The 23,553-nt window shown below is 38.5% G+C and overlaps 1 protein-coding gene, 1 non-coding gene and 1 pseudogene across 3 annotated transcripts; all 3 read left to right on the plus strand.

Moving 5' to 3' along the window:
• On the plus strand, nt 1-23,553 carry LOC147500808 (cytochrome B5-like). Its single transcript, XM_086562393.1, has 5 exons — nt 1-1,288; nt 21,460-21,555; nt 21,751-21,843; nt 22,936-23,002; nt 23,103-23,553. Exons 1-5 carry the CDS (start codon nt 1,244-1,246, stop codon nt 23,342-23,344), a joined length of 543 nt encoding a protein of 180 aa, XP_086418519.1. The 5' UTR covers nt 1-1,243; the 3' UTR covers nt 23,345-23,553.
• LOC147500809 (protein disulfide isomerase pTAC5, chloroplastic-like) lies at nt 1,624-5,349 on the plus strand (annotated as a pseudogene). The gene is made up of 6 exons (XR_015196528.1): nt 1,624-2,101; nt 2,964-3,059; nt 3,232-3,324; nt 4,208-4,454; nt 4,729-4,766; nt 4,848-5,349. The product of XR_015196528.1 is annotated as a protein disulfide isomerase pTAC5, chloroplastic-like (transcript).
• LOC147500810 (small nucleolar RNA Z247) lies at nt 13,790-13,932 on the plus strand. Its single transcript, XR_015197263.1, has one exon. It is a non-coding gene; the product is annotated as a small nucleolar RNA Z247 (small nucleolar RNA).

Genomic DNA, 23,553 nt, shown 5'->3' on the forward strand with positions numbered 1-23,553 from the left:
TTGCCGTTAGTGTTTTTTGTGTATTTAATGGAAGGGTGCTAGTACCGTTGAATTGGTCAAAGGGGTGCTAGTCCGATTTATGGGGGTGTAAAGATTAGAAATTAGAAACATACCTCTATCAGGAACATAACGATAGTGGATGCAAGGACGAAAGCTTGTACTATTAAACTGGCACCGGCCATTTGATTTCTCGCAGTAATCACATTCAGTAGTAGGCGCAGTATAGCGGAGCTTAAACCCTAGTTTTAATTCCTGTGTTAAGTTTTGTGCCAGGTCACTAAACGTTGCCACTACACTCTCCGAACAGGTTTTGTACCCGTCAAATCCTATTGGAATCTTACCCTCAGTGAAAGCATAAGAACGTTCATTTGTGGTGTTGTCTAGACAAGGAATAAGCTGCTCAACATTTTGGGTATTGTTGGTGCAATTGTAGAAGACAATAGCACTGACATGTTCACCGAAGTAGCGCAAGTACGGTGTGGATTGTAACGAGAAATTTCTTCGTGGTTGAGGACAATCTTGGTCTACTATATCCACGTCCACTATTGTTAATAATTTCTGAACATAATCTATATCTCGCACATGATAGTGGTGGTTGGAGATATTAATGACCGGACGGGAGTCTAAACATTTTATCACTAATCCTGGATATCCAGTATCATTCAAAGTAAACCCAGAATCGACATACCCGTTATTTCTCACAATCTGGTCACCTGAATTAAGTCGAAACGGGTATCGAACAAAAAAATCGCCTGCACAATTCTCGGAAGTGACTAGAAGAATTCCATTGAGGCCGATGAGAACTAGGACGAAAGTGAGGAACTGAAGCAATTGAAACATTATGACAACTCCAATCTCACACACACATACTATACTTCTGATCTGTTTACAACTCTTGAGCAGGTCAGTGGAACAACAGGGACAAGATTTTAAATAATAGAGCTCATCTCCATAGACGACTTCATCAAGTCTTCTGCCATTCAATTCCACATAATGTGTGGTCATAATTGTTTTAGGCCCACTTGGTTTGAACCTTGTGCTCTCGTGGTAAAACCCAGCGGCGGAGACCAAGTTATATTTCACAAACTTTACAAACCAAGAAATAAGTGACACGTTGGAATGCCGAAAGAGAATTCACTTCTTCAAGAGATTGGTCATTTGAAAAAACAAGTACAAGCATTAGAAAGACAGAACTCCAGTTCAGTTTTGTGTTTGAGGAAAGGCTCAGAAGGCGTGGAGGTTCATGGGCAATGCAGGTCTTCTTGCATTTCCTCTTAGAAATTTCAAGGTGAGTTTGGTTGATTGATTTTATTTATATATAATTTGAATTGAATAAGTCCATATAAATTTTTTATGACACTTATGTATAAGATCTGTTACTGATGAAAAAGAATTGCGCAGACAGTTTCCTGTTTTGGTGAATTTTGCTATAGATGAGAAGTCCGACATTGGAATGTAGAATGTACTTATGAATAATAATAATTAAAGGACAATTAACATAACCACAGAAATGAGGCTAGTCAAGACAGACTGACATGATGCTTTGTGACCATTCCATGCTCTTTCACAGACTTCACACCCCTTCACAACTAAACTCACTTTCATTCCATATTCACAAACCTAAGATGCTTCTCACTAGTTTCTGCTTCTTCTTCGAATAATCCATCTTCTTCTTGGGAAAGAGAAGAAATACGTTGGTTAAGAGAAGAACAAAGATGGATACACGAAGAACAAAGATGGGTACGTGAAGAAACACGTTGGAGTGCCGAAAGAGAATCACTTCTTCAAGAGATTGATCATTTGAAAAAACAAGTACAAGCGTTAGAAAGACAGAAGTCGAGTTCAGTTTCGGAGAATGTATCGAGTGTAGATAACATTCTTAAGGTTTTGAAGGAAGTGGATTTGAGTACTGTGAATAAGAATTTGATTTCGGAGAGTGGGTCAGGTCCTATTCCTATGATGTTGGAGTCAGAGAAGGAGGAAGTGAAGGAAATGAGGGCTTTTCGATGAAGGCGTAAATGAAGAGATGAAAAAGAGGAAGAATAAGAGGATTTCGTCTTTGAGGAAAGGCTCAGAAGGCGTGGAGGTTCATGCAATGCAGGTCTGCTTGCATTTCCGCTAAGAAATTTCAAGGCGAGTTTGGTTGATTGACTTTATTTATATATAATTTGAATTGAATAATTCCATATAAATTTTTTGTGACACTTATAAGAACTGTTACAGATGAAACAAAATTTCGTGACAGTTTCATGAGCGAATTTTGTTATAGATGAGAAGTACATTGGAATGTAGCATGCAGTTATGATTTATGAATAAAAATCTAAGGACAATTAACATAACCACAGAAATGAGGCTAGTCAAGATAGATTGACATGATGCTTTGTGACCATAGTGTTATTACTAGTTACCTGGTGCTCTGCACTTCTGCAGTAGTCAGATCTCTGTAGCTGCTTATAAACTTTTTTTTGCCTTTTATATGTAGAAAGTAGCGAACTATCTGAAACTTTCATAATCACATATCTTCTTATAGCCAGCTATTTAAAAGCATTGCTCACTGTTGAAGGATTTAGAATATTAAATGTAAAGGTGATGCTTAGCGCATTTTACTATTTGAACCAGCCAGAAGAGGTCTCATATAGTGTAAATCGTGAGGATGAAAAGTTGGAGACGTTTTTTTGGACAAGAACTTGATTGTGACCAACTATGCAAGAGGGAAAATGCGCTTGATAATATGTATAAAACAAATATCCTTAATTGTCTGTGCTTACACTTTGTACCGGATGGCATCTCAGTTAGGATAGAGTTAAAATGTCATAGTAATGGGTGTATACTCGACAGGAGTAACCCAAGTTTGTTATGGTGGTAACATCAATTTCTTTGGTTTCTCACCTATGAGTTGAAAGTGTCCAAACCTAAATCTCTGAAGTAAAATTTGGATTCTAATAGGGGTGTGATCGTGACAGGAAGCATTACAAAACCTGGGATTTTATTCAGGTGAGGAAGATATGGAGTTTTCTAGCTTCTTGAGTGGGACTGAACGTGCTGTAAAAACTTGGCAAGTGAGTGGTGTATTTGTTGCTTGCTCTGTCATTTTTCTTTATAAAATCAAAATGGTGGGAACTCAATCCTGTTTTCCACAAAAGAAAAAGAAAAAAAGGACAAATGAAAAAATGAAAAAGGAATGGTATTAGTAACCAATATGTAACTTAACTACTTCGAAAACAATGACAGGCCTCATTAGGTGCTTGTGAGGATGGAATTATGACAGCTGAACTCTTGGAAAAGTTATTTATGGAGCAAGGAGCAGTTGATCCTAACTTTCATGTAAGTGCAGATCAGAGTTGGACAGGTTTGTTTAGTTAATCTATCGTGGAAACCTTGTTAGTGGCGTCTTCATGGTTTGTTAGATAGTTGGCCTACAATGTCTTGCTGCCTGCTGTTGGATACTATTACCTATACTGTTGGAATGTCGTTTATTAGTACCTGTTCCACTGCAATGTAGCAAAGTATCTCCATATATGTCTCTTTTACCTTTCAAGTTATTGTTGGAGGTTTTAAGATAGTAAGTAGAAAACAAGAATAGCCTAATCTTTCAACAGATAGTTTAAGAGGAAACATAACTTCATATACAGATATGTATAAATGCGACATGAATTGTCCATTTTGAAGTCTTTTTTAGTGAATAGTAACCCTTGGAACACCCAAAACCTGCGCTCGTTTTGCAGCAAACAAGAACTACTATACTTTGATGCTCAAGAAGTGAAGATTTGTACAAACCCATTGCCTCACGTACCAAGTTCAGGACCCTCAACCAATGCATCCTACTAAGATTAAGATGGTTTCGATGGGGGCATTTGTATGGTGTGCTTTGGAAACGTATACAACTAAGTCAGCAATGACGTTGAATACAACATTAGGGCGACATCATTTTACATAGTTTTTTGACACTGATGTAAAAGTAGAAGGAAATCCTTTTGTCGGTCCAACTAGTTGATTGAAAATTTCCGTAGTTCTTCCCATGAACAACATAATTGTTTCTACTACTGAAAATGTTAATGTACGTCTCATGGAATCCAAAAGCTTTGAGTATCTACGTTTGGCTTGTAATTCGGATGTATTCACTGACATAACATAAATAACCCTTATGCACTAAAGCTGATTGCTCAATTTCTATGTCACGATTGAAGAGGTTTTCTTTTTCTGCCAGGAGAGTACAAATGGAGCTTCAGTTGCTTCTGTGACAGAAGTCTTGGAGATAAAGCAGAACGTTATAAAGGAAAGTGAAGTTGCAGAATTTGAGGCATCTCACCACCGTGTCTTCCTTCTTGGAGAGAATCGGTGGGAAGATTCATCTAGACTTGTGGGCAGAAACAAAGAGGTTTCAGCAAGCAAGGTGGGGATTTCAACAACATAGTGTATTGCTTGTCGTGGGGAGGGGCGTGTATTATGCACAGGTATGTCTGTTATCTATTTGCTCAAGAATTAGACTCGTTAAGGCCGAAAGGCATTATATCCCCGTAAGCTTTGCATTTTTGTGCCAGCATGCTGATGTTTTCATAGCACTATCCCTCTCTTCTGGAATAAATATCCATATCGATTGTACTAGTGATCAGACTGACTATATCTTACATATTAATAAGTGAGGAAGAAGCTAGATACAGATTCCCAAACCAGACTTTGGTTATAACTTATAACTTGAAACTAATAATGGTCATTATTCTGTTTCAGAATGTGATGGAACTGGCAAACCAAATATCGAGCTGCAGGTGAGTAGTATTTCAAAATGAATATATATTTGGTACACTAAATAATTTTGCCTCACAGGCACATTTTCAATGTGTTAGCAGTTTCTGGAATGGGTTGACGAGGGAACAAAATGTCCGTACTGTGAAGGCCTTGGCTACAACATTTGCGATGTATGTGAAGGGAAAACACATCTCCGTGCCTGAGTAATGACTACAAACATGTATATACATGCTGGATTTTAATATGTTAATTCACATGGGTGTTATTATGAGGACATCTTACCTTGTCACGGTAATTATGGTGGCATAGGAACACTAATCCATGCATTACGATAAGATTTCGGATAGAGAAAATGGATGTATTTTTCAATAATTCCCACACCAAAGATGCTCTTATTTTGAAGCATGGTTATGCCCCCGTTTTGTTTTCAAGAATGGGAAATGGCTTTGACGGAACCTCACCAGAAGAAAGATTATTGTATACCTCCTCTGTTTCATGAGCCAATTTTTTCATTGATTTGTCATGACTCATGAGATTGGATCCTTTGAAGTTGCAGTTACAGACTTACAGGTAAAGTTTACCATGGGCAGTTTTTATTTTTAACTACAGATTTATAGTTTTGCTTTCTGAAAATTAGTCAAATTTGTCATTGAAGTAGTGATGTTGAGATGAACAATAATCATATGAAGTCACTACTGGGCCTTCATGACGGTATTTGAGTGGGGTTCGCGGGGAGGGTTTCAAGCTGCCGCAAGTTGTGCAAGGACTTCTTGCAGAATCAAGGTCTAGAATTCAACCTTGGATCGCAAATTTACACGGGAACCACTAGACACTACACAAATTCGTGCTACAACGTTAAGGTTATGTACATAGTATTATGAAAACACAAATAGTAGATATAATCTTTGCCACTTATTTGGTCTCGATAAGTTGGCAATAACGCCAGAAGTAGAACATCTAGTGTAGTCACACTAAATCTACTACAGATCCAAATTTGGCGGTACACCAACTCTTACAAGGAGAAAGAAGAAAATATATAGTGAAGATAGATCAAGAAAAGGATTTGGAGGCATTACCAAGTCATCATTGTTTCCTTCCAACACGTCTACCGCCTTACTCATTGAAGGCCGATTTGTAGGGTTTGTTTGTACACACTGAAGAGCCACTACGATCATCTTTTTGGTCGTTTATTCCTGAAACATCCCACTGGATTATTCTATATTAAAGTCTGGTTTAAAATGATTATATATCCACTGTAGAAAATATATCTCACTCATGTTCTCTGCTAGGCGTCAAAGTAGAAGGCGTCAAACAGTTCCTCCATGCTCTCCTCACAGCTTCTGTACCAGTTAAATCCTTTTGGAATGCTATCTGGAACGAAAGCATAAGAACATTTACTGGTATTGGTGTTGTTGTCGTTGTTGTTCTCTAGGCAAGGAAGACCCTTAATGATTGTGCAAGTATAGAAAATGTTCATATTGGCTTGTTCATTATAGTAGTCTAAAGACAGTATGAATTCTAATGAGACGTTCCTTCTTGGTAGAGGGCATTCTTCTTTTTCTATATCTACGTCCACCACTGTTATAATTTTCCCTTCATAATATATGCGTTGCACATGATAGATGTGGTTTGAGATATTAATGAACAGACGATATGGATACTCCGAACATTTGATCAGTAATAATCCTGGATATCCATCATCACCGACAATATCCCCATCATTATTTTAATACCGAAGTGGGTATCGAATATTAGTCGCTTCCGGACAATAACTGGATGTCGCTGCAAGAACTCCATTCAGACTGATAATGTTGAACGTAAGGAGTTGAAGCAACTGAAAATTGACAACTTGGAATGTTGAGCACATACTACTCCTGTTGTGAATAATTAACTGCGGAAACAACGTTACCCACACCAAACGGATCAATCCTACACAAAGATTGATCTTTCTCAATAGACAAGACTTCAACACCCTCCAAGCAATATCCCAACACTTCTCAATATCAAATAACAAGCATATGAAATAAAACAATCAATGTAAAAAGAAGAACAAACCATAAGAGGCCGAGATATATCGGTTGGTTAACAATTTGCCTACGCCCACGCCGAGTTCCAAGCTTTACTAGATGTCCCGAGTAACGATTACAAGTCTCTCAATTCACTCACAAAGAATGAACACTCAACTCACAAAGAATTGTTCTCTTGTAATCACTTCTTTCTTGGTTTTGGAAAAGTTAAGTTTTCCAAAAGACTCGATTTTGTTTTTATACCAAAACCAAAATTTCGCTGATTCTTCGTAGCGAAGCCCACGGAGAAAAAAGCTTGGCGGGCGCCCTCCCTCTGGCCTTGGCGCTATGTGTTAAAGCCATGGGTCGCCCTTCTTTGGCGGGTCGCCTCTAAATCATCTGAGTCACGCGGCGAAGTCGCTGCCACTCGCCTGGCGCTGGCCTTCGATCGTGGAAGAAACGAAAATTTCTCTACATTCTCCACCTCGGTGAGGTTTTAACACATAAAACCGGGCGAACACATCCAAAAAGATCACATCCGGTAAGTACACCTCCGCCAAAGGGAAGACTTCGCGAATCAATCCGCCTCAGCGGTCGTGGCCCCTGAGGGCTCTTTCAAACATGTAGGATTTGGAGCAAGTCCAAACAGTGTTGGAACTTAACTCCGGTGACAACTTTCGTCAGCATATCAGCAGGGTTGTCATGGGTGTCTACTTTCTCAAGTGCTACATCACCATCCTCAACGACATCCCGTATAAAGTGATATCGGACATCGATATGCTTGGTCCGACCATGATGAACTTGGTTCTTCGCCAAATGAATAGCACTCTGACTATCACAATACACAACAACACTGTTCTGCTCAATACCCAAATCATCTAGAAGACCTCGAAGCCATAGTGCCTCTTTCATCGCCTCTTGCCATGCCATATATACTCGCTTCGGATTGGTAGATAGAGCAATCGTAGCTGTAGCATAGACCTCCAACTAACCGTGCACCATGCATCATAAACACATAACCGATGAGTCGATCGTTAAGTCTATCTAGATCACCGCATAATCGAATCCACAAACCCAATCGACATAACAAGTGCCTCCACCATAAGCTAATCCCACATCCAAAGTACCGCTTTCATTACCTGTACCCATTTCATCGCCTCCCAATCTTCTTCCTCGTGATTTGCCCATATATACGCTCCACAACACTAACTGCGTGAAATGTCCGGGCGCAGTGCACCATAGCATACATCAAACTACCCACGGCACTTGCATAAGGAACATTAGCCATATGCTTTTGTTCCTCCACCGAACTAGGAGAACTTAGTCGAAAGCCTAAAATGCCCACTAAAGGAGTAGAAACCGACTTTGCATTCTCCATACCAAATCGAAATTACTTTCTGAATGTATTTCTTCCGAGATACAACTATCCGCCGCTTCTTCCTATCTCTCGTCAATCTCCATGCCCAAGATCTTCTTGGCTCCACCTAAGTCTTTCATCTCAAACTTCGAGCTAAGTTGAGATTTCAACTTGTCTATCTCCACCATGCTTTTGGAAGCAATAAGCATGTCATCCACATAAAGCAGAGATAGATGAAGTCATTACCACGAAGCCTTCTAAAGTAGACACCGCAAGCGTCATACTTTATTGGGTGTACTCATGTTGCATCATGAATGTGTCAAAGCTTTGTACCATTGCTCAAGGCGTTGCTTTAACCCGCATAAAGGACTGACCGATTCAATTTGCATACATAATCTTCTTTTTCAAGAACGACAAACCCTTCAGTTGTCTCATATAGATCTCTTCTTCCAAGTCCCCATGCAAGAAAGCGGTTTTCACATCAATTTGCATACATAATCTTCTTTCAAAGAACGACAAACCCCTTCAGGGTTGTCTCATATAGATCTCTTCTTCCAAGTCCCCATGCAAGAAAGCGGTTTTCACATCAAGTTGCTCTAACTCCAAGTTTGAGTGAGCAACTAGACTCAATAACACACGAATGGACGTATGTTTGACCACCGGGAAAATACCTCATTGTAGTCGACTCTTCCTTCCGTGAAAACCCTTTGCTACCACTCTTGCCTTGTACCCGTCTTCGTCGGACTCAGAAGGACCTCTTTCTTTCTCGAACACCCATTTATCGCCGATAGTCCTTTTGCCCTTTGGCAATAAAACTAGGTCCCATGTGATTTTTATCAAGAGATTCCATCTCTGCTTGCATAGCTACCAACCAATCTCTCAGAATGAGCATCTCTAACAGCTTCCTTGAAGCTATCCGCTCATCATCTTCGATATTCGAAGTGCATATGCCACTAAATCCACGACCATAGTGTTTCACCCGAACTTCTCATGCCCATATACTTGTGCACTTCTTTAACTTGTCTCGTGGCCTGTGGTCACCACTACAAGTTAGCGGATGCTCATGCTCTTCTTCCTGTTCTTTGTGTGGTTCCATGATTTGGTACCTTATCATGATCTAACCAAATCATCTGGCGCATCGAACAACTCAAGCTCGGTGCTTGAACTTCTATAGACTTCACCATTCTGCCTTGACTACTTCCGGAAACTGAAGAAGACACACGCGGTCTCATCAAAGGTAACATCTCTGGCGACCGTGAACTTGTGGTCTTCTAGACACCACAATCAGTATCCCTTTACCCCATTTCGCGGCCTTCCAAGAATATGGCCTTCTTAGCTCTAGGATCTAGCTTGTCATCCCCTCACATGGTAGTAAGTCAGTCGATCCAAACACTTCGCAAAAATACTATAATCACCGGGTTACCCGACCACACCTCATGGGGTGTCCGCAATCTATGGCTCGGTAATCGGTGACCTATTGTACAGGTAACACGCCATGGACACTGCATCTGCCCAATACTCTTTGCCTAGACTGGCATTAGACAATAAACATCTTGCTCTTTCAAGCAAAGTTCTATTCATCCTCTCTGCCATTCCATTCTGGCGTGCGTGCGTGCCCTCGGGATCAATCCGTCCAAAGGATTCCACCTGTTACGCCGATTTAACTCTTGGAAAGGTCCATAGGTATACTCAGTACCATTGTCAGACCGTAATGTCTTTACCTTCCTATCTGTGCGATTCTCAACCCTTGCCTTCCACTTCTTAAATGTCTCAAACACTTCATCTTTCGATTTCATCATATACACCCACACATAGCGAGTATGATCATCAATGAATGAGACACTAATAGCGGTTACCTCCCTTGGAAGCCACCGGAGGGTCCCCAAACATCCGTATGCACATAATCAAGGATGCTTTTGTTGTCATTAGTGTGCTTGCTTGACTTGAACTTGACTCTGCCTGACCTTCCCATAGGCGCATGCTCACGGTAAACCCCATACTTGGCTTCTTCAAGTTCTTCAAGAACCCTACCGCTTACTGCACAACTCGGACAAACCTTTTCACTATATGCCCTAACGCATATGCCATATCTTAGTGCACTTTCGAATCATTACTACATGCACCCATTGCTACATCGCCTATCACCATACTACCTATCGAAGTATATAAGGTTCCATATTTTTGACCCTTCATAACAACTAAAGAGCCATTAACAATATTTAGGACTCCACCTTCGCCCACAAACTTGTGGCCTTTGGAATCCAAGGTACCAAGAGAAATAAGACTTTTCTTTAGCTCAGGAACATGTCTCACATCGGTTAAAGTCCTCATTACACCATCATACATCTTGACCGTATAGTTCCAATTCCTACCGCCTTACAAGCAACATCATTACCCATTAAAACGGAACCACCATCAATGCTCTCATAAGAAGTAAACCACTTTCTATTTGGGCACATATGATAGGAACATCCGGAATCAAGAATCCACTTTTCGGTCATATAGTCTTGTGTGGACACACAGAGACTGAATTCATCCTCTTCAGAGCCCGAGCATAATTTTGCCTCAATTTTTTGCCTTACCTTTCTTCTGACCATCTCTCTTGTTCTCTTTCTTGGTGAGGACAATTACTTGCATAATGTCCCTTTTCATTGCAATTGTAGCACTGTACATGTTTTAAAGGTTTCTTTGACTTGGACCTAGAATTCTCATTACTTGAATAATTACGTTCATAAGAATTTCCTCTTGCCACTAGCCCCTGACCTGCATCAATGCTATTCTCTACACGTGTCTTCTTCAACTCATAAGAAAGAAGTGCACTTTGAACTTCGTCAAGATCGGCGACTTCTCTGTTCATGAATGTAGTCATTAGATGCTCATAGCTTTTCGGCAAGGAGAATATTAAACATGCCGCTTGATCCTCATCATCCATCTTCATACCAACATTCAAATAATCCGCTAGACGCCGACGAACTCACTAACGTGCTCTTGCATCGTTGAACCATCGACCATCATGTACCGATAAAGACGCTTTCTTAAAGGTACATCTTGTTCGCTATGCTCTTGGTCATATACATAGACTCTAGTTTGAGCCAAATACCGGCAATGTATTTTCTCCCATCACACTATACATAACCTCATTTGCAAGACATAACCGGATTGATGAACAAGCTTGAAGATCGAACTCTTCCCAATCATCATTACTCATACTTTCGCGCTTTAGATTTAATCCCTTTAAAAGCCTTGTGGCAAACCTTGTTGGATAAGGATGTCCTTTACTTGGACTTGCCAAATCCCAAAGTTATTCTTCCCATTAAACTTCTCTACTTCAAACCTTGCGTTTGACATCTTGGGAGCCATCTTTCAAGTTACACACAATAACTCAAAAGAAACAGTTTCACCTCGGAATTTAATCGAACACCTTGTCTACACAAATTTTGAGCACTAAACTCAAAATCCTAGGTAGTATACCTTGCTCCGATACCAATTGTTGTGAATAATTAACTGCGGAAACAACGTTACCCACACCAAACGGATCAATCCTACACAAAGATTGATCTTTCTCAATAGACAAGACTTCAACACCCTCCAAGCAATATCCCAACACTTCTCAATATCAAATAACAAGCATATGAAATAAAACAATCAATGTAAAAGAAGAACAAACCACAAGGCGGAGATATATATCGTGGTTCGGCAATTTGCCTCGTCCCACGCCGGTTCCAAGCTTTACTAGATGTCCGGAGTAACTGATTACAAGTCTCTCTCAATTCACTCACAAAGAATGAACACTCAACTCACAAAGAATTGTTCTCTTGTAATCACTCTCTTTCTTGGTTTTGGAAAAGTTAAGTTTTCCAAAAGATCGATTTTGTTTTATACCAAAACCAAAATTTCGCGATTCTTTAAGTGAAGCCCGGGAGAAAAGCTCGGCTGGCGCTGGCTCTCCCTCTCCATGCTGGCGCTACTATGTGTTAAAGCCATGAGCTGGTTAAGCTAAATCATCGGAGTCACGAAGCGAGTTGCGCCCTCTCGGCGAAGGCCAGAGGCTCGATCGTGAGAAACAGAAATTTTCTCTACAACTCCTTTAATCTTCTTTTAATTCTTGGTCACCAACTCAATTGACACAATGTTCTATATTTCTAAGTCATCTGTATACAAATCTAAGCAACAAGTGAAACAACAAAGTCAACTTGAAATTTCATTTAGCTTTACATGTCATTGAATAGTTTAATAAATCCCGGTAGCACCAAAGAGTCGTATGGAGCTTGAAGATCTATCTTGCCATTGGAGGATAACAGTTGAAAAAGGAATTAAGGATTCAGAAATTATCAGTAAAGTTCAGTCAGGTCAATGAAGGACAGCTCAGCATCAGACAACTAACTAACTCTAGAATCAGAACAAACTCTGTTAGTATAAGCTGTTTTTCTATTATTATCTTACGTAATGATAACTAAAGTCACTACTATATAAAGTGATCTGTAATGAGAATTATTAAGAAATGTAATGATTCTTTGTTCAAATTTTATTTGGTATCGAGCAGTTTTCACCAAAAGCGATGTCGATCCACCATTAACAATTCAAGCTCAATCCTATTTTCTTCCATTTAAACAATGGCAAGAACAAATCGAGAATCAATTACCTTCTTCTTCAACAAATTTTTCTTCAAGAATCAACATGAACTCAAACCCTAACTTACCAAGTGATGATGGAAACATCAATATGAGTTCTTCGATTCAGTTAAACAATGGAGATATCAATCCATCTACGGTTGTTGCTCCAATTCCAAGATCTCAAGATCAAAATCAAAATACTTCTACGACCGGCGCTTCAAATCTGGCTTTTCAATCTCAAAGTCAAAATATTAATGTTCTTGCAGAACTCGGTTCAATTCAAATGGATCAAAAAATCAAGTTCATTCGGGTTTAATGGATTTAATCAAGTTCCTTCCGGTTTTAATGGATTCAATCAAGTTCGGTGCTGGGTTAATGGATTCACATCCGGTTTTAATGGATTCAATCAAGTTCCACCTGGTTTTTTTCTTTACAATCAACTCAAAAGATCAACCCATTCAATCAAGGTGCTCGTTTTGGTATTCAATCTCCAGCCGTTAATGTATCAAATCGATTATCAAGATCCTTTTTATGCATAATCAAGGATTCGACCGAGAATCATGTGTTTAATTCTTCTCGCTTTACCAATGGCAACACCACCACGCGATCTCAATCTTATTCTTTTCATAATATTTCTAATATGGTGCCAATTAAGCTCAAGAAGGACAACTATCTAATGTGGAGGTCGTTATTCTTACCTATTCTCGGAACTTATGATCTCTTTGGTCTAGTCGAAGGTACGGATCCTTGTCCATCTCAAGTTATTACAAAGCCATAATGGAAATGTTATTAATCCTGCATATATATCATGGATCAAAGCGTGATCAAATGCTTCTTATCTGGTTAAACGCGCAACATTAAGTGAAGATATGCTTCCTTATGTTGTGGGAATTTCAACTTCTAGGCGGTTGTGGTTAACTTTGGAGAAAAGGTTCTCAACAGGTTTCGAGCTCATGTAAGCCAACTTAAAACTAGGCTTCAAAAATCTTAAGAAAGGATCATTATCAATGAGTGAATACCTACAACAGATCAAGGTTATAACTGATAATCTAGCAGCTTCTGGAACCCCACTACCTGAAGAAGATATAATCTTTCATATCCTCAATGGTTTATCTGATGAATACAGACCATTTGCCACTTCTATTAGAACTCGTTCAAATAATGATCCTGTTCAGTTAGATGAACTCTATAATCTTCTTCTTAGTGAAGAACTGACCATTGAAAACAACAATGGTACTTTAAGTTCAGAAAATATGCATCAAGCTTTTGCAGCCATGAGTTACTATAATCACAATTCCAGCAGAGGTGGTTATGGAAACAATAGAGGAAATGGAAGAAACAATTATAGAGGAAATGGAAGAGGATCTTATGGTGGCAATAGCAGAGGAAGTTACAATAATTCTGGCAGAGGCAATAATAATTCAAATGGTTCAAGTTTCACTGGCTATAACAATAGTTCATCAAATGGATATAATAGCAATGCTTCTAGCTCTTCTTCCGGTAGACCACGATTAATCGATCAGTAGTAAATTTGGACATGTGGCTCTTGGATCACAATAATAGGATGAACCATAGCTATGTGGGTCAGATTCCACACTGCTAAGCTAGCAATGCTTGCCCGACTTCAATGACTCATGTGATCGAATATTGTAGATCCTCCAAGTTCTTCTAACAACAATTCATGTGATCAAAATGATTCCTATTGGTATCCGATACCGGTGCATCCAACCACATCACTTGGACCTCTCCAATATTTCTCTCCATACGATTACAAAGGCAAGGATAAAGTTATGGTGGGAAATGGTCAAGGTCTTTCAATTCGAGATCTTGGTAATTCTTTATTTCAGATTTCCAATTCATCACATTCTTTTCATATGAATAATATTTTGCATGTTCCTAGAATAACCCACAATCTCTTAAGTGTTCACAAATTTGTTCCGATGATAACAATTGTGTACTCATTTTCTCTCCCCCATTCACTTGTGGTTAAGGACATTGCATCGGGAAGAAGATTTTTCAAAGCCCAACTGAAAATGGTCTTTATCCACTTCATTTCACATCCAAGTCGGTGCCTTCAAGTCATCATCCCCATTCATTACAACCAAAGCATCATCCTCAGAACTTGGCATGCTTTCGACTTGGACATCCAGCTCATGCTACTCTTCAAAAGCTCATTCAAAACAAATCTATTCAAGTAGTTTCACCATCTAAGTTTTCTTTTTGTGATGCTTGTGCTTTTAGGCAAAAGTACAAAACTTCCTTTCAATAATTCCACTTGTAAATCAGGTTGCTCCTTTGCAAATTTTACATGTTGATCTTTGGGGCCTTCTCTGTTCCATCAATGAAAAGTTATAAGTACTTTGCTACAATAGTTGATGACTATAGTAGATACAAATTGGTTCTTTCCTTTTTATTTGTTAAGTCTGATTTCTATGCTATCTTTAAAGCTTTTAAGTCATTCATAGAAAATTCTTTCAATCTTAAAATCAAATGTTTAAGGTCCGATAATGGAGGTGAATTCACCAAACACCATATTTGAAGCTTTCCTTCTTTTCAAGTGGCATAAAACATCAATTTACTTGTCCACATACACCGAGCGCGAATGGTGTAGTGGAAAGAAAACATAGACACATACTTGATATGTCTAGAACTCTCATTGCCCAATCAGGGCATTCCTTCAAAATATTGGGTGGAAATATTCTCTACTTCAATATATCTCATAAATAGATTACCTTCCACCTCATTGCATCAAAAATCTCCATGGGAAAAACTACATAATCAAGTTCCAGATTATACTATGCTCAAAACTTTTGGTTGTAGGTGCTTTCCCTGGCTCAGGCCTTATACCTCAAACAAACTTGAACTAAGATCAAAGTCATGCATATTCATAGGGTATTCTCTTAACCATAAAGGTTACAGATGCCTTGATCTCTCTACAGGCAGAGTCTACATTTCTAGACATGTTGTTTTCAATGAACTAGATTTTCCATTCAAACATCTCAATGATTCTAATGATTCCTCATCTTCTTTTGAATTTATTTCATCCTTCTACAAACCTATCTCTGAAACTATTAATAACTCTGACATTGTTACAATACCTAGTTCACCAATATCTACTTCAGCTTCATCAGCATCTTCTCTTCCTGTTCTTTCAAAATCAACCAATTTTCATCAAATGTCTACAAGAGCAAAAAATGGAATTTTTAAACCAAAAGCTCTTGCTGTGAGTAAACACCCTTTTCCTCATGCTCTACATACTACTATTTCCCAAATACCACCTACTCCCACCTGCTTTACTGAAGCTGTGAAGAATTCTAAATGGAGAGATGCAATGGTTTCTGAATATAATGCTCTTATTAAGACAGGCACATGGATTTTGGTTCCACCTTCTTCAAATCAGAATCTCGTGGACAATAAGTGGGTTTTTAGGTTGAAACAAAAGGCCGATGGTTCTATTGATAAACATAAAGCTAGGTTAGTTGCAAAAGATTTTCATCAAATCAGTGGAGTTGACTTTCACGAAACTTTTTGTCCTGTTGCTAAACCTACTACCATCAGGCTTATCGTCTCTCTTGCAGTCCAATATGATTGGGAAATAAGGCAATTATATGTCTCTAATGCTTTTTTACATGGGCACTTAAAGGAGCAAGTTTTCATGACTCAACCAAAGGGGTTTGTAGATCCCATGAAACCTCGTCATGTCTGTCAACTTTTGAAGTCTTTATACGGCCTGAAACAAACTCCTCGAGCTTGGTACGAGGAGTTATATCAAGCATTGCTTAGTTTTGGATTTCTTACTTCAGAAGTTGATCACTCTCTTTTTATCAAAAGAGAGAATTCTACTGTCACCTATGTGCTTGTATATGTTGATGACATATTGGTAATAGGAAGTTCTTGTCAAGTTTTAAGACAAGTCATAAATCAGCTCAGCTCAGTGTTTGAAATGAAAGATTTGGGATCTCTTCACTATTTTCTGGGATTGGAAGCTCATAGAAGCTCATCTGGTATTTTTCTCTCACAAACAAAATATGCTTATGACTTACTAAAGAAATCAAACATGCTGGATGCCAAGCCTTCTCCCACACCTATTTCAACAAACTGCAAATTGGATTCTCATACAGGGGAAATTCTTGCTGATGCGACATCATATAGGTCTATTGTAGGTGCACTGCAATATCTTACATGGACTAGGCCTGATATCTCTTTTGCTGTCAATCTCATCTGTCAATTCATGCATCAACCTAGATCTACACATATGGCAGCAGCAAAAAGGATTTTACGATATATAAAAGGTACTGTCTCTCATGGCATTTGGTATAAGAAAGGAAATTTACACATTCAAGCTTTCGCGGATGCTGATTGGGCAGGTTACCCAATGGATAGAAGAAGTACTACTGGGTTTTGTGTTTTTCTTGGCACTAATCTTTTATCATGGTCTGCCAAGAAACAACATACAGTTGCAAGAAGTTCAACTGAAGCTGAATATCGTTCTCTGGCACACACAACTGCTGAAATCTACTGGTTGTGCATCCTATTCAAAGATTTACATATTCCACTCTCTAAAGCTCCACTTTTACATTGTGATAACATCAGTGCTATCTCCTTAGCTAAAAATCCAGTTTTCCATGCCCGTACTAAACATGTCGAGATTGATTATCATTATGTCAGAGAGTTGGTTGTTAACAAAGTTCTGGAAATACAGTATTTGTGTACAAAAGATCAGATTGCAGACTCGTTTACAAAGGACTTTCTTCACGCATTCATTACTTATTATCCAAGCTTTTCACTCAATCCTCTCCCTTCAACTTGAAGGGGGAATTAAGGATTCAAAATTATCGAAAAAAGTTCACCAGTCAATGAAGGATACCAAAGATCGGACAACTAACTAACTCTAGAATCGAACAAACTCGTTAGTATAACTGTTTTCTGTTATTATCTTCTGTAATGATAACTAAAATCACTACTATATAAAGTGATCTGTAATGAGAATTATTAAGAAATGTAATGATTCTTTGTTCAAATTCTATTTAAAGGAGCTATAATATGTTTTTTACTGTTGCAGAAAATTTGTACAGTGAGACCCTTCCCTATCTAAATTTAAAGAGCGTGTTGTAGCACAAATCCCACTATGGTCGCAGAGTAGCTCCTATGACGATGAGGAAGAAGATAGTGCAGGATTTGGAGGCATTTGCAACTCTTCATTGTTTCCTTCTAACATCTCCAACACCTTGCTCATTGAAGGCCTATTTGATGGGTGTGTTTGTATGCACCAAAGAGCCACTATGATCATCTTTTTCGTCGTCTCCCCCTCAAACATCTCAGAGGATCCTTCTATATTGAAGTCTGGTTTAAGATGATTATATATCCATCTAAGGAAAGTAAATCTCACTCATGTTCTCCATCATTGCATCAATGTTCTTTCTCCCACCAATCATTTCTAACACCATCATTCCATAACTATAAACATCCGACTTGTGAGACACCCTCCAAAGCCTCCAAAGTTTCTAAACGAGACTTCAGGTGCAATGTAACCGGGGAGTTCCTCGAGCTCCAACCCATGACAAAATAATCGATATCTCTCGGTTGGACATAGTTTAGCCATCCCAAAATCAGAAATTTTTTGGGCGTAAGTCTTTGTCTAGAAGGATATTGTGAGGTTTTATATCAAAATGCAAAATGCGAGTGTTACAACCCACGATGCAAGTATTCCAACCCTCTAGCAATACCAAGTGCTATTTGGTAAAGTTTTTCCCATCCTAGAAGAGGCGGATACTTGATTCCTTGTCTTTGTAAATAAACCGCTCGAGGGATCCATTCGCATGAACTTCATACACAAGAGCTCGTTTAGTTTTCTCAGTACAAAAGCCAAGGAGGCTGACCACATTGACATGGTTAGTCCTGCCAATGGTAGCAACTTCATTAACAAAATCTTCTCCATTACCCTTGGACTCATTCAATACCTTAACTGCCACTAAACGGCCATCACGAAGTTGTCCTTTGAACACGCAGCCATATCCTCCTTTGCCTAATGTATCTTTAAAGGAATTGGTCATCTTCTTGACTTCTGAATACTTGTACCTTTGTAGACCAAGACATCCATAGTTCTCCAAGAACACTTCTACATTTGTTGAAGTCTCCTTTTTATTCCACCAACAAGAGACAAATGAGAAAATTATCTTTTTGTAAAGTACCAATAAGATTATAAGACCTATTCCACCTCCACAGAATACACCTGTAAACAAAGAGATAGCTTTTAAATTAAAAAACTGCAAATGTTTTTGTAAAGAGCCGATACATGATATATAGTATATAGTAAGCTCACCAATAGTAATTATCTTGAGTGCTATAATGGGAAAGCCTGCAATGCAAACACGTGGTTATCGTTAATATATACATGGCATGACCATAGTTTCAAACTCATTTTATTGAATCGTACAATCATTTTGTTGTTCTTTATTTTCTTAGAATTCCGAGTGCATTACAAGCTCTATCTCCAATCCTAATACCAACAATATTTGAACTGTTATCTGAAAAATGATTTTTCATACTAAATTCGCGTTAGAATCACTTATAAACAATATGGATAATTACTTAAAAGAATGAATTACTTGTTTGATAATAGTGTAGAATTAAGAAAAGATGATTATTCATTTATTTGTAAGGATTAGAAATTATAAATTAGAAACATACCTCTATCAGGAACAGAACGATAGGAATAGTTGATGCAACTACGAAAACTTGTACTATTAAACTGGCAAAAACCTCCTGATTTCTCGCAGTAATCACATTCAGTAGTAGGCGCAGTATAGCGGAGCTTAAACCCTAGTTTTAATTCCTGTGTTAAGTTTGGTGCCAGGTAACTAAACGTTGCCACTACACTCTCCGAACAGGTTTTGTACCCGTCAAATCCTATTGGAATCTTACCTTCAGTGAAAGCATAAGAACGTTCATTTGTGGTGTTGTCTAGACAAGGAATAAGCTGCTCAACATTTTGGGTATTGTTGGTGCAATTGTAGAAGACAATAGCACTGACATGTTCACCGAAGTAGCGCAAGTACGGTGTGGATTGTAACGAGAAATTTCTTCGTGGTTGAGGACAATCTTGGTCTACTATATCCACGTCCACTATTCTTACAAACTCCTCCCTGTAATCTATCTCTCGCACAAGATAGTGGTGGTTGGAGATATTAATGACCGGACGGGAGTCTAAACATTTTATCACTAATCCTGGATATCCAGTATCATTCAAAGTATTATACCCAGAATCGATGATAGACCCGCCGTCATCCACAATCTGGTCACCTGAATTAAGTCGAAACGGGTATCCAACATCAAACGAGACTGAACAATTCTCGGAAGTGACTAGAAGAATTCCATTGAGGCCGATGAGAACTAGGACGAAAGTGAGGAACTGAAGCAATTGAAACATTATGACAACTCCAATCTCACACACACATACTATACTTCTGATCTGTTTACAACTCTTGAGCAGCTCAGTGGAACAACAGGGACAAGATTTTTAATAATAGACCTCATCTCCATAGACGACTTCATCAAGTCTTCTGCCATTCAATTCCACATAATGTTTCGTCATAATTGTTTTAGGCCCACTTGGTTTGAACCTTGTGCTCTCGTGGTAAAACCCAGCGGCTGAGACCAAGTTATATTTCACAAACTTGACAAACCAAGAAATAAGTGACACGTTGGAATGCCGAAAGAGAATTCACTTCTTCAAGAGATTGGTCATTTGAAAAAACAAGTACAAGCATTAGAAAGATAGAACTCCAGTTGAAGTATGGAGTGTAGATAAGAATTTAATTTCGGAGAAGGAGGGAGTGAAGGATAAGAGGGTTTCATCTTTGAGGAAAGGCTCAGAAGGCGTGGAGGTTCATGGGCAATGCAGGTCTGCTTGCATTTCCTCTAAGAAATTTCAAGGCGAGTTTGGTTGATTGATTTTATTTATATATAATTTGAATTGAATAAGTCCATATCATTTTTTTATGACACTTATGTATAAGATCTGTTACAGATGAAAAAGAATTGCGCAGACAGTTTCAGAATAAAAATCTAAGGACAATTAACATAACCACAGAAATGAGGCTAGTCAAGACAGACTGACATGATGCTTTGTGACCATAGTGTTATTACTACCTGGTGCTCTGCACTTCTGCAGAAATCAGATCTCTATAGCATTCTGGGTTGCCAAAGTGCTCTGCTTATAAACTATTTTTTGCCTATTTTATATGTAGAAAGTAGTGAACTAGCTGAAACTTTCATAATCACATATCGTCTTATAGCCAGATATTTAAAAACATTGCGCACTGTTGAAGGATTTTGGGATATTAGACGTAAAGGTGATACTTAGCACATTTTACTATTTGAAATGGTCAGAAGGGGTCTCATATATTGTAAATTGTGAGGATGAAAAGTTGGAGACGTTTTTTTGGACAAGAACTTGATTATGACCCACTATGCAAGAGGGAAAATGTGCTTGATAAAATTTATAAAACAAATATACTTAATTGTCTGTACTTGCACTTTATACCGGATAGCATCTCAGTTAGGATAGAGCTAAAATGTCATAGTAATGGGTGTATATTCGACAGGAGTAACCCAAGTTTGTTAGGGTGGTAACATGAATTTCTTTGGTTTCTCACCTATAAGTTGAAACTTGAAAGTGTTAAACCTAAATCTCTGGAATGAAATTTGGATTCTAATAGGGGTGTGATCATGACAGGAAGCATTACAAAAACTGGGATTTTATTCAGGTGAGCAAGATATGGAGTTTTCTAGCTTCTCGAGTGGGACTGAACGTGCTGTAAAAACTCGGCAAGTGAGTGGTGTATTTGTTGCTTGCTCAGTCATTTTCTCTATAAAATCATCAAAATGGTAGGAACTCAATCCTGTTTTTCACAAAAGAAAAAAAAAAAAAGGGTGGGGGGGGGGGAGAGAGAAAGAAAAGGAAAAGGAAGAATAGTATTATAGTAATAACCAATATATAACTTAACTACTTCAAAAATGATGACAGGCCTCATTAGGTGCTTTTGAAGATGGAATTATGATAGCTGAACTCTTGGAAAAGTTATTTATGGCGCAAGGAGCAGTTGTCCCTAACTTTCATGTAAGTGCAGATTATAGCTTGAAAGGTTTATTTAGTTAATCTATAGTGAAAACCTTGTTAATGCTTATGCTTCATGGTTTGTTGGATAGTTGGCATATAATGTCATGCTGCCTGCTGTTAGATACTATTACTTATACTGTTGGGATGTTGTCTATTAGTACCTGTTCCACTGCAATGTAGCAAAGTATCTCCACGTGTCTTTTACTTTACAAGATATTGTTGGAGGTTTTAATATAGTAAGTTGAAAACAAGAATAGTCTTCCCTTTCAATGGATATATTAAGAGGAAACATAACTTGACACACAGATATGTATAAATCCGACATGGATTGTCCATTTTGAAGTCTTATATTAAGGAATGGCAACCCTTGGAACACCCAAGACCTGCTCGGTTTGCAGCAAACAAGAACTATTGTATTTTTGATGCTCAAGAAGTGAAGACAGTTAGAAACTTTGCAAAATTGGAAAGACAGTTTTCAGTGCGGCTCTCCTAAATCCAAATGTTCCTCATTTGGAGGGCTTTGGTAAAAAACAGTCTTCCAATGAATTTCAAAAAAATTTAGTGATTATCTATAGCTGAACTCGTGGCTGGAATAATGAAAGTTTAGCTAAACAAAGTTGTGTGCAACAAAGGAAGTTTGTTCGGGTTGCAGGTTCTTTTTTCATTGCCTTGCTCTTGTGGAATTCGTATGGTGCCGCTCTATAACATAGTACCACATAACTTCACATTTTGTGGTTCCCAAAGAAATTGTTTTAGTGGTGCTCTAGAGGGCAAAGTTTTAAATGTGATAGTGGGTCCAGATAGACCCCATCTTGAATTGGTTTGTAAGTGCTTACATCAATTGCTGTTACGGATGCAAGGCAAAAGCCTAGGATACTTGCAGAAATGCCTTACCAAATTCCTGGGCTTTCTGATGAAGTAATGCACATAGAGAAATAGATACTCTCTTTCAAGTTTCCAATACTTTTCACTTTCTGAATTTGAGGCTTCTAGGCAGTGATTTATTCAGTTTTCTGTTGCCACTTGTTTTAGATGGGACTCGTATATTTATTTATCAATCCCTGATCTCCTCACCTTATAATGCTGGAGCAGGTGTATGATGTGACTAAATTTCTGGAGGACCATCCTGGGGGTGATGACGTTCTGTTATTAGCTACAGGTATAGATTCATATGAAGTTCTTTAGCCAAGTCATTTTAGTTAATTTTGACAGTTTTGTCTCAAAAGTTTATTAGATCTGATTGCTGTGTATTGTGGCAGGGAAGGACGCAACTGATGATTTTGAGGATGTTGGTCACAGTAGCAGTGCCAGGGCGATGCTGGATGACTTCTTAGTTGGGGAGATTGATACATCAACCTTCCCAGTCAAGCAGAAGTACAGTCCTCCTAAGCAGCCTCACTACAACCAGGATAAGACATCAGAGTTTATTATCAAACAAACTTCAGTTCCTGGTACCCCTGGCTATCTTGGGCCTGGCCTTTGGCATTCATCTGTACTCTAAGTCAACCTAAGCTAGAGGTCATTATTCCAGAAAGTTTGTTTATGATTTGCACCTAGTCTAGTCTTCATTATCTCTTTTTGTCAGTGGTTTTACTACTCGGGAGCAAATTTTATTTGGTGGAAGTTTCTGGCCTATGTGATGTTGAAGACTTGAAGTTCTACATGTCGTTGGTTCCTTCTTTATATATGGAAAGACTCATTAGTTCGTTA

Source organism: Coptis chinensis, chromosome 5 (assembly GCF_015680905.1).
Source record: "Coptis chinensis isolate HL-2020 chromosome 5, ASM1568090v1, whole genome shotgun sequence".
NCBI lineage: Eukaryota > Viridiplantae > Streptophyta > Magnoliopsida > Ranunculales > Ranunculaceae > Coptis > Coptis chinensis.

Excerpts from the sequence above, each read along its gene's own strand:
- LOC147500808 (XM_086562393.1), top strand. The coding sequence starts at position 1,244 with ATGGGCAATGCAGGTCTTCTTGCATTTCCTCTTAGAAATTTCAAG. Across the intron at positions 21,556-21,750 it reads GTGCTGTAAAAACTCGGCAA|GCCTCATTAGGTGCTTTTGA; the intron begins GTGAGTGGTGTA and ends AAATGATGACAG. Across the intron at positions 21,844-22,935 it reads CAGTTGTCCCTAACTTTCAT|GTGTATGATGTGACTAAATT; the intron begins GTAAGTGCAGAT and ends ATGCTGGAGCAG.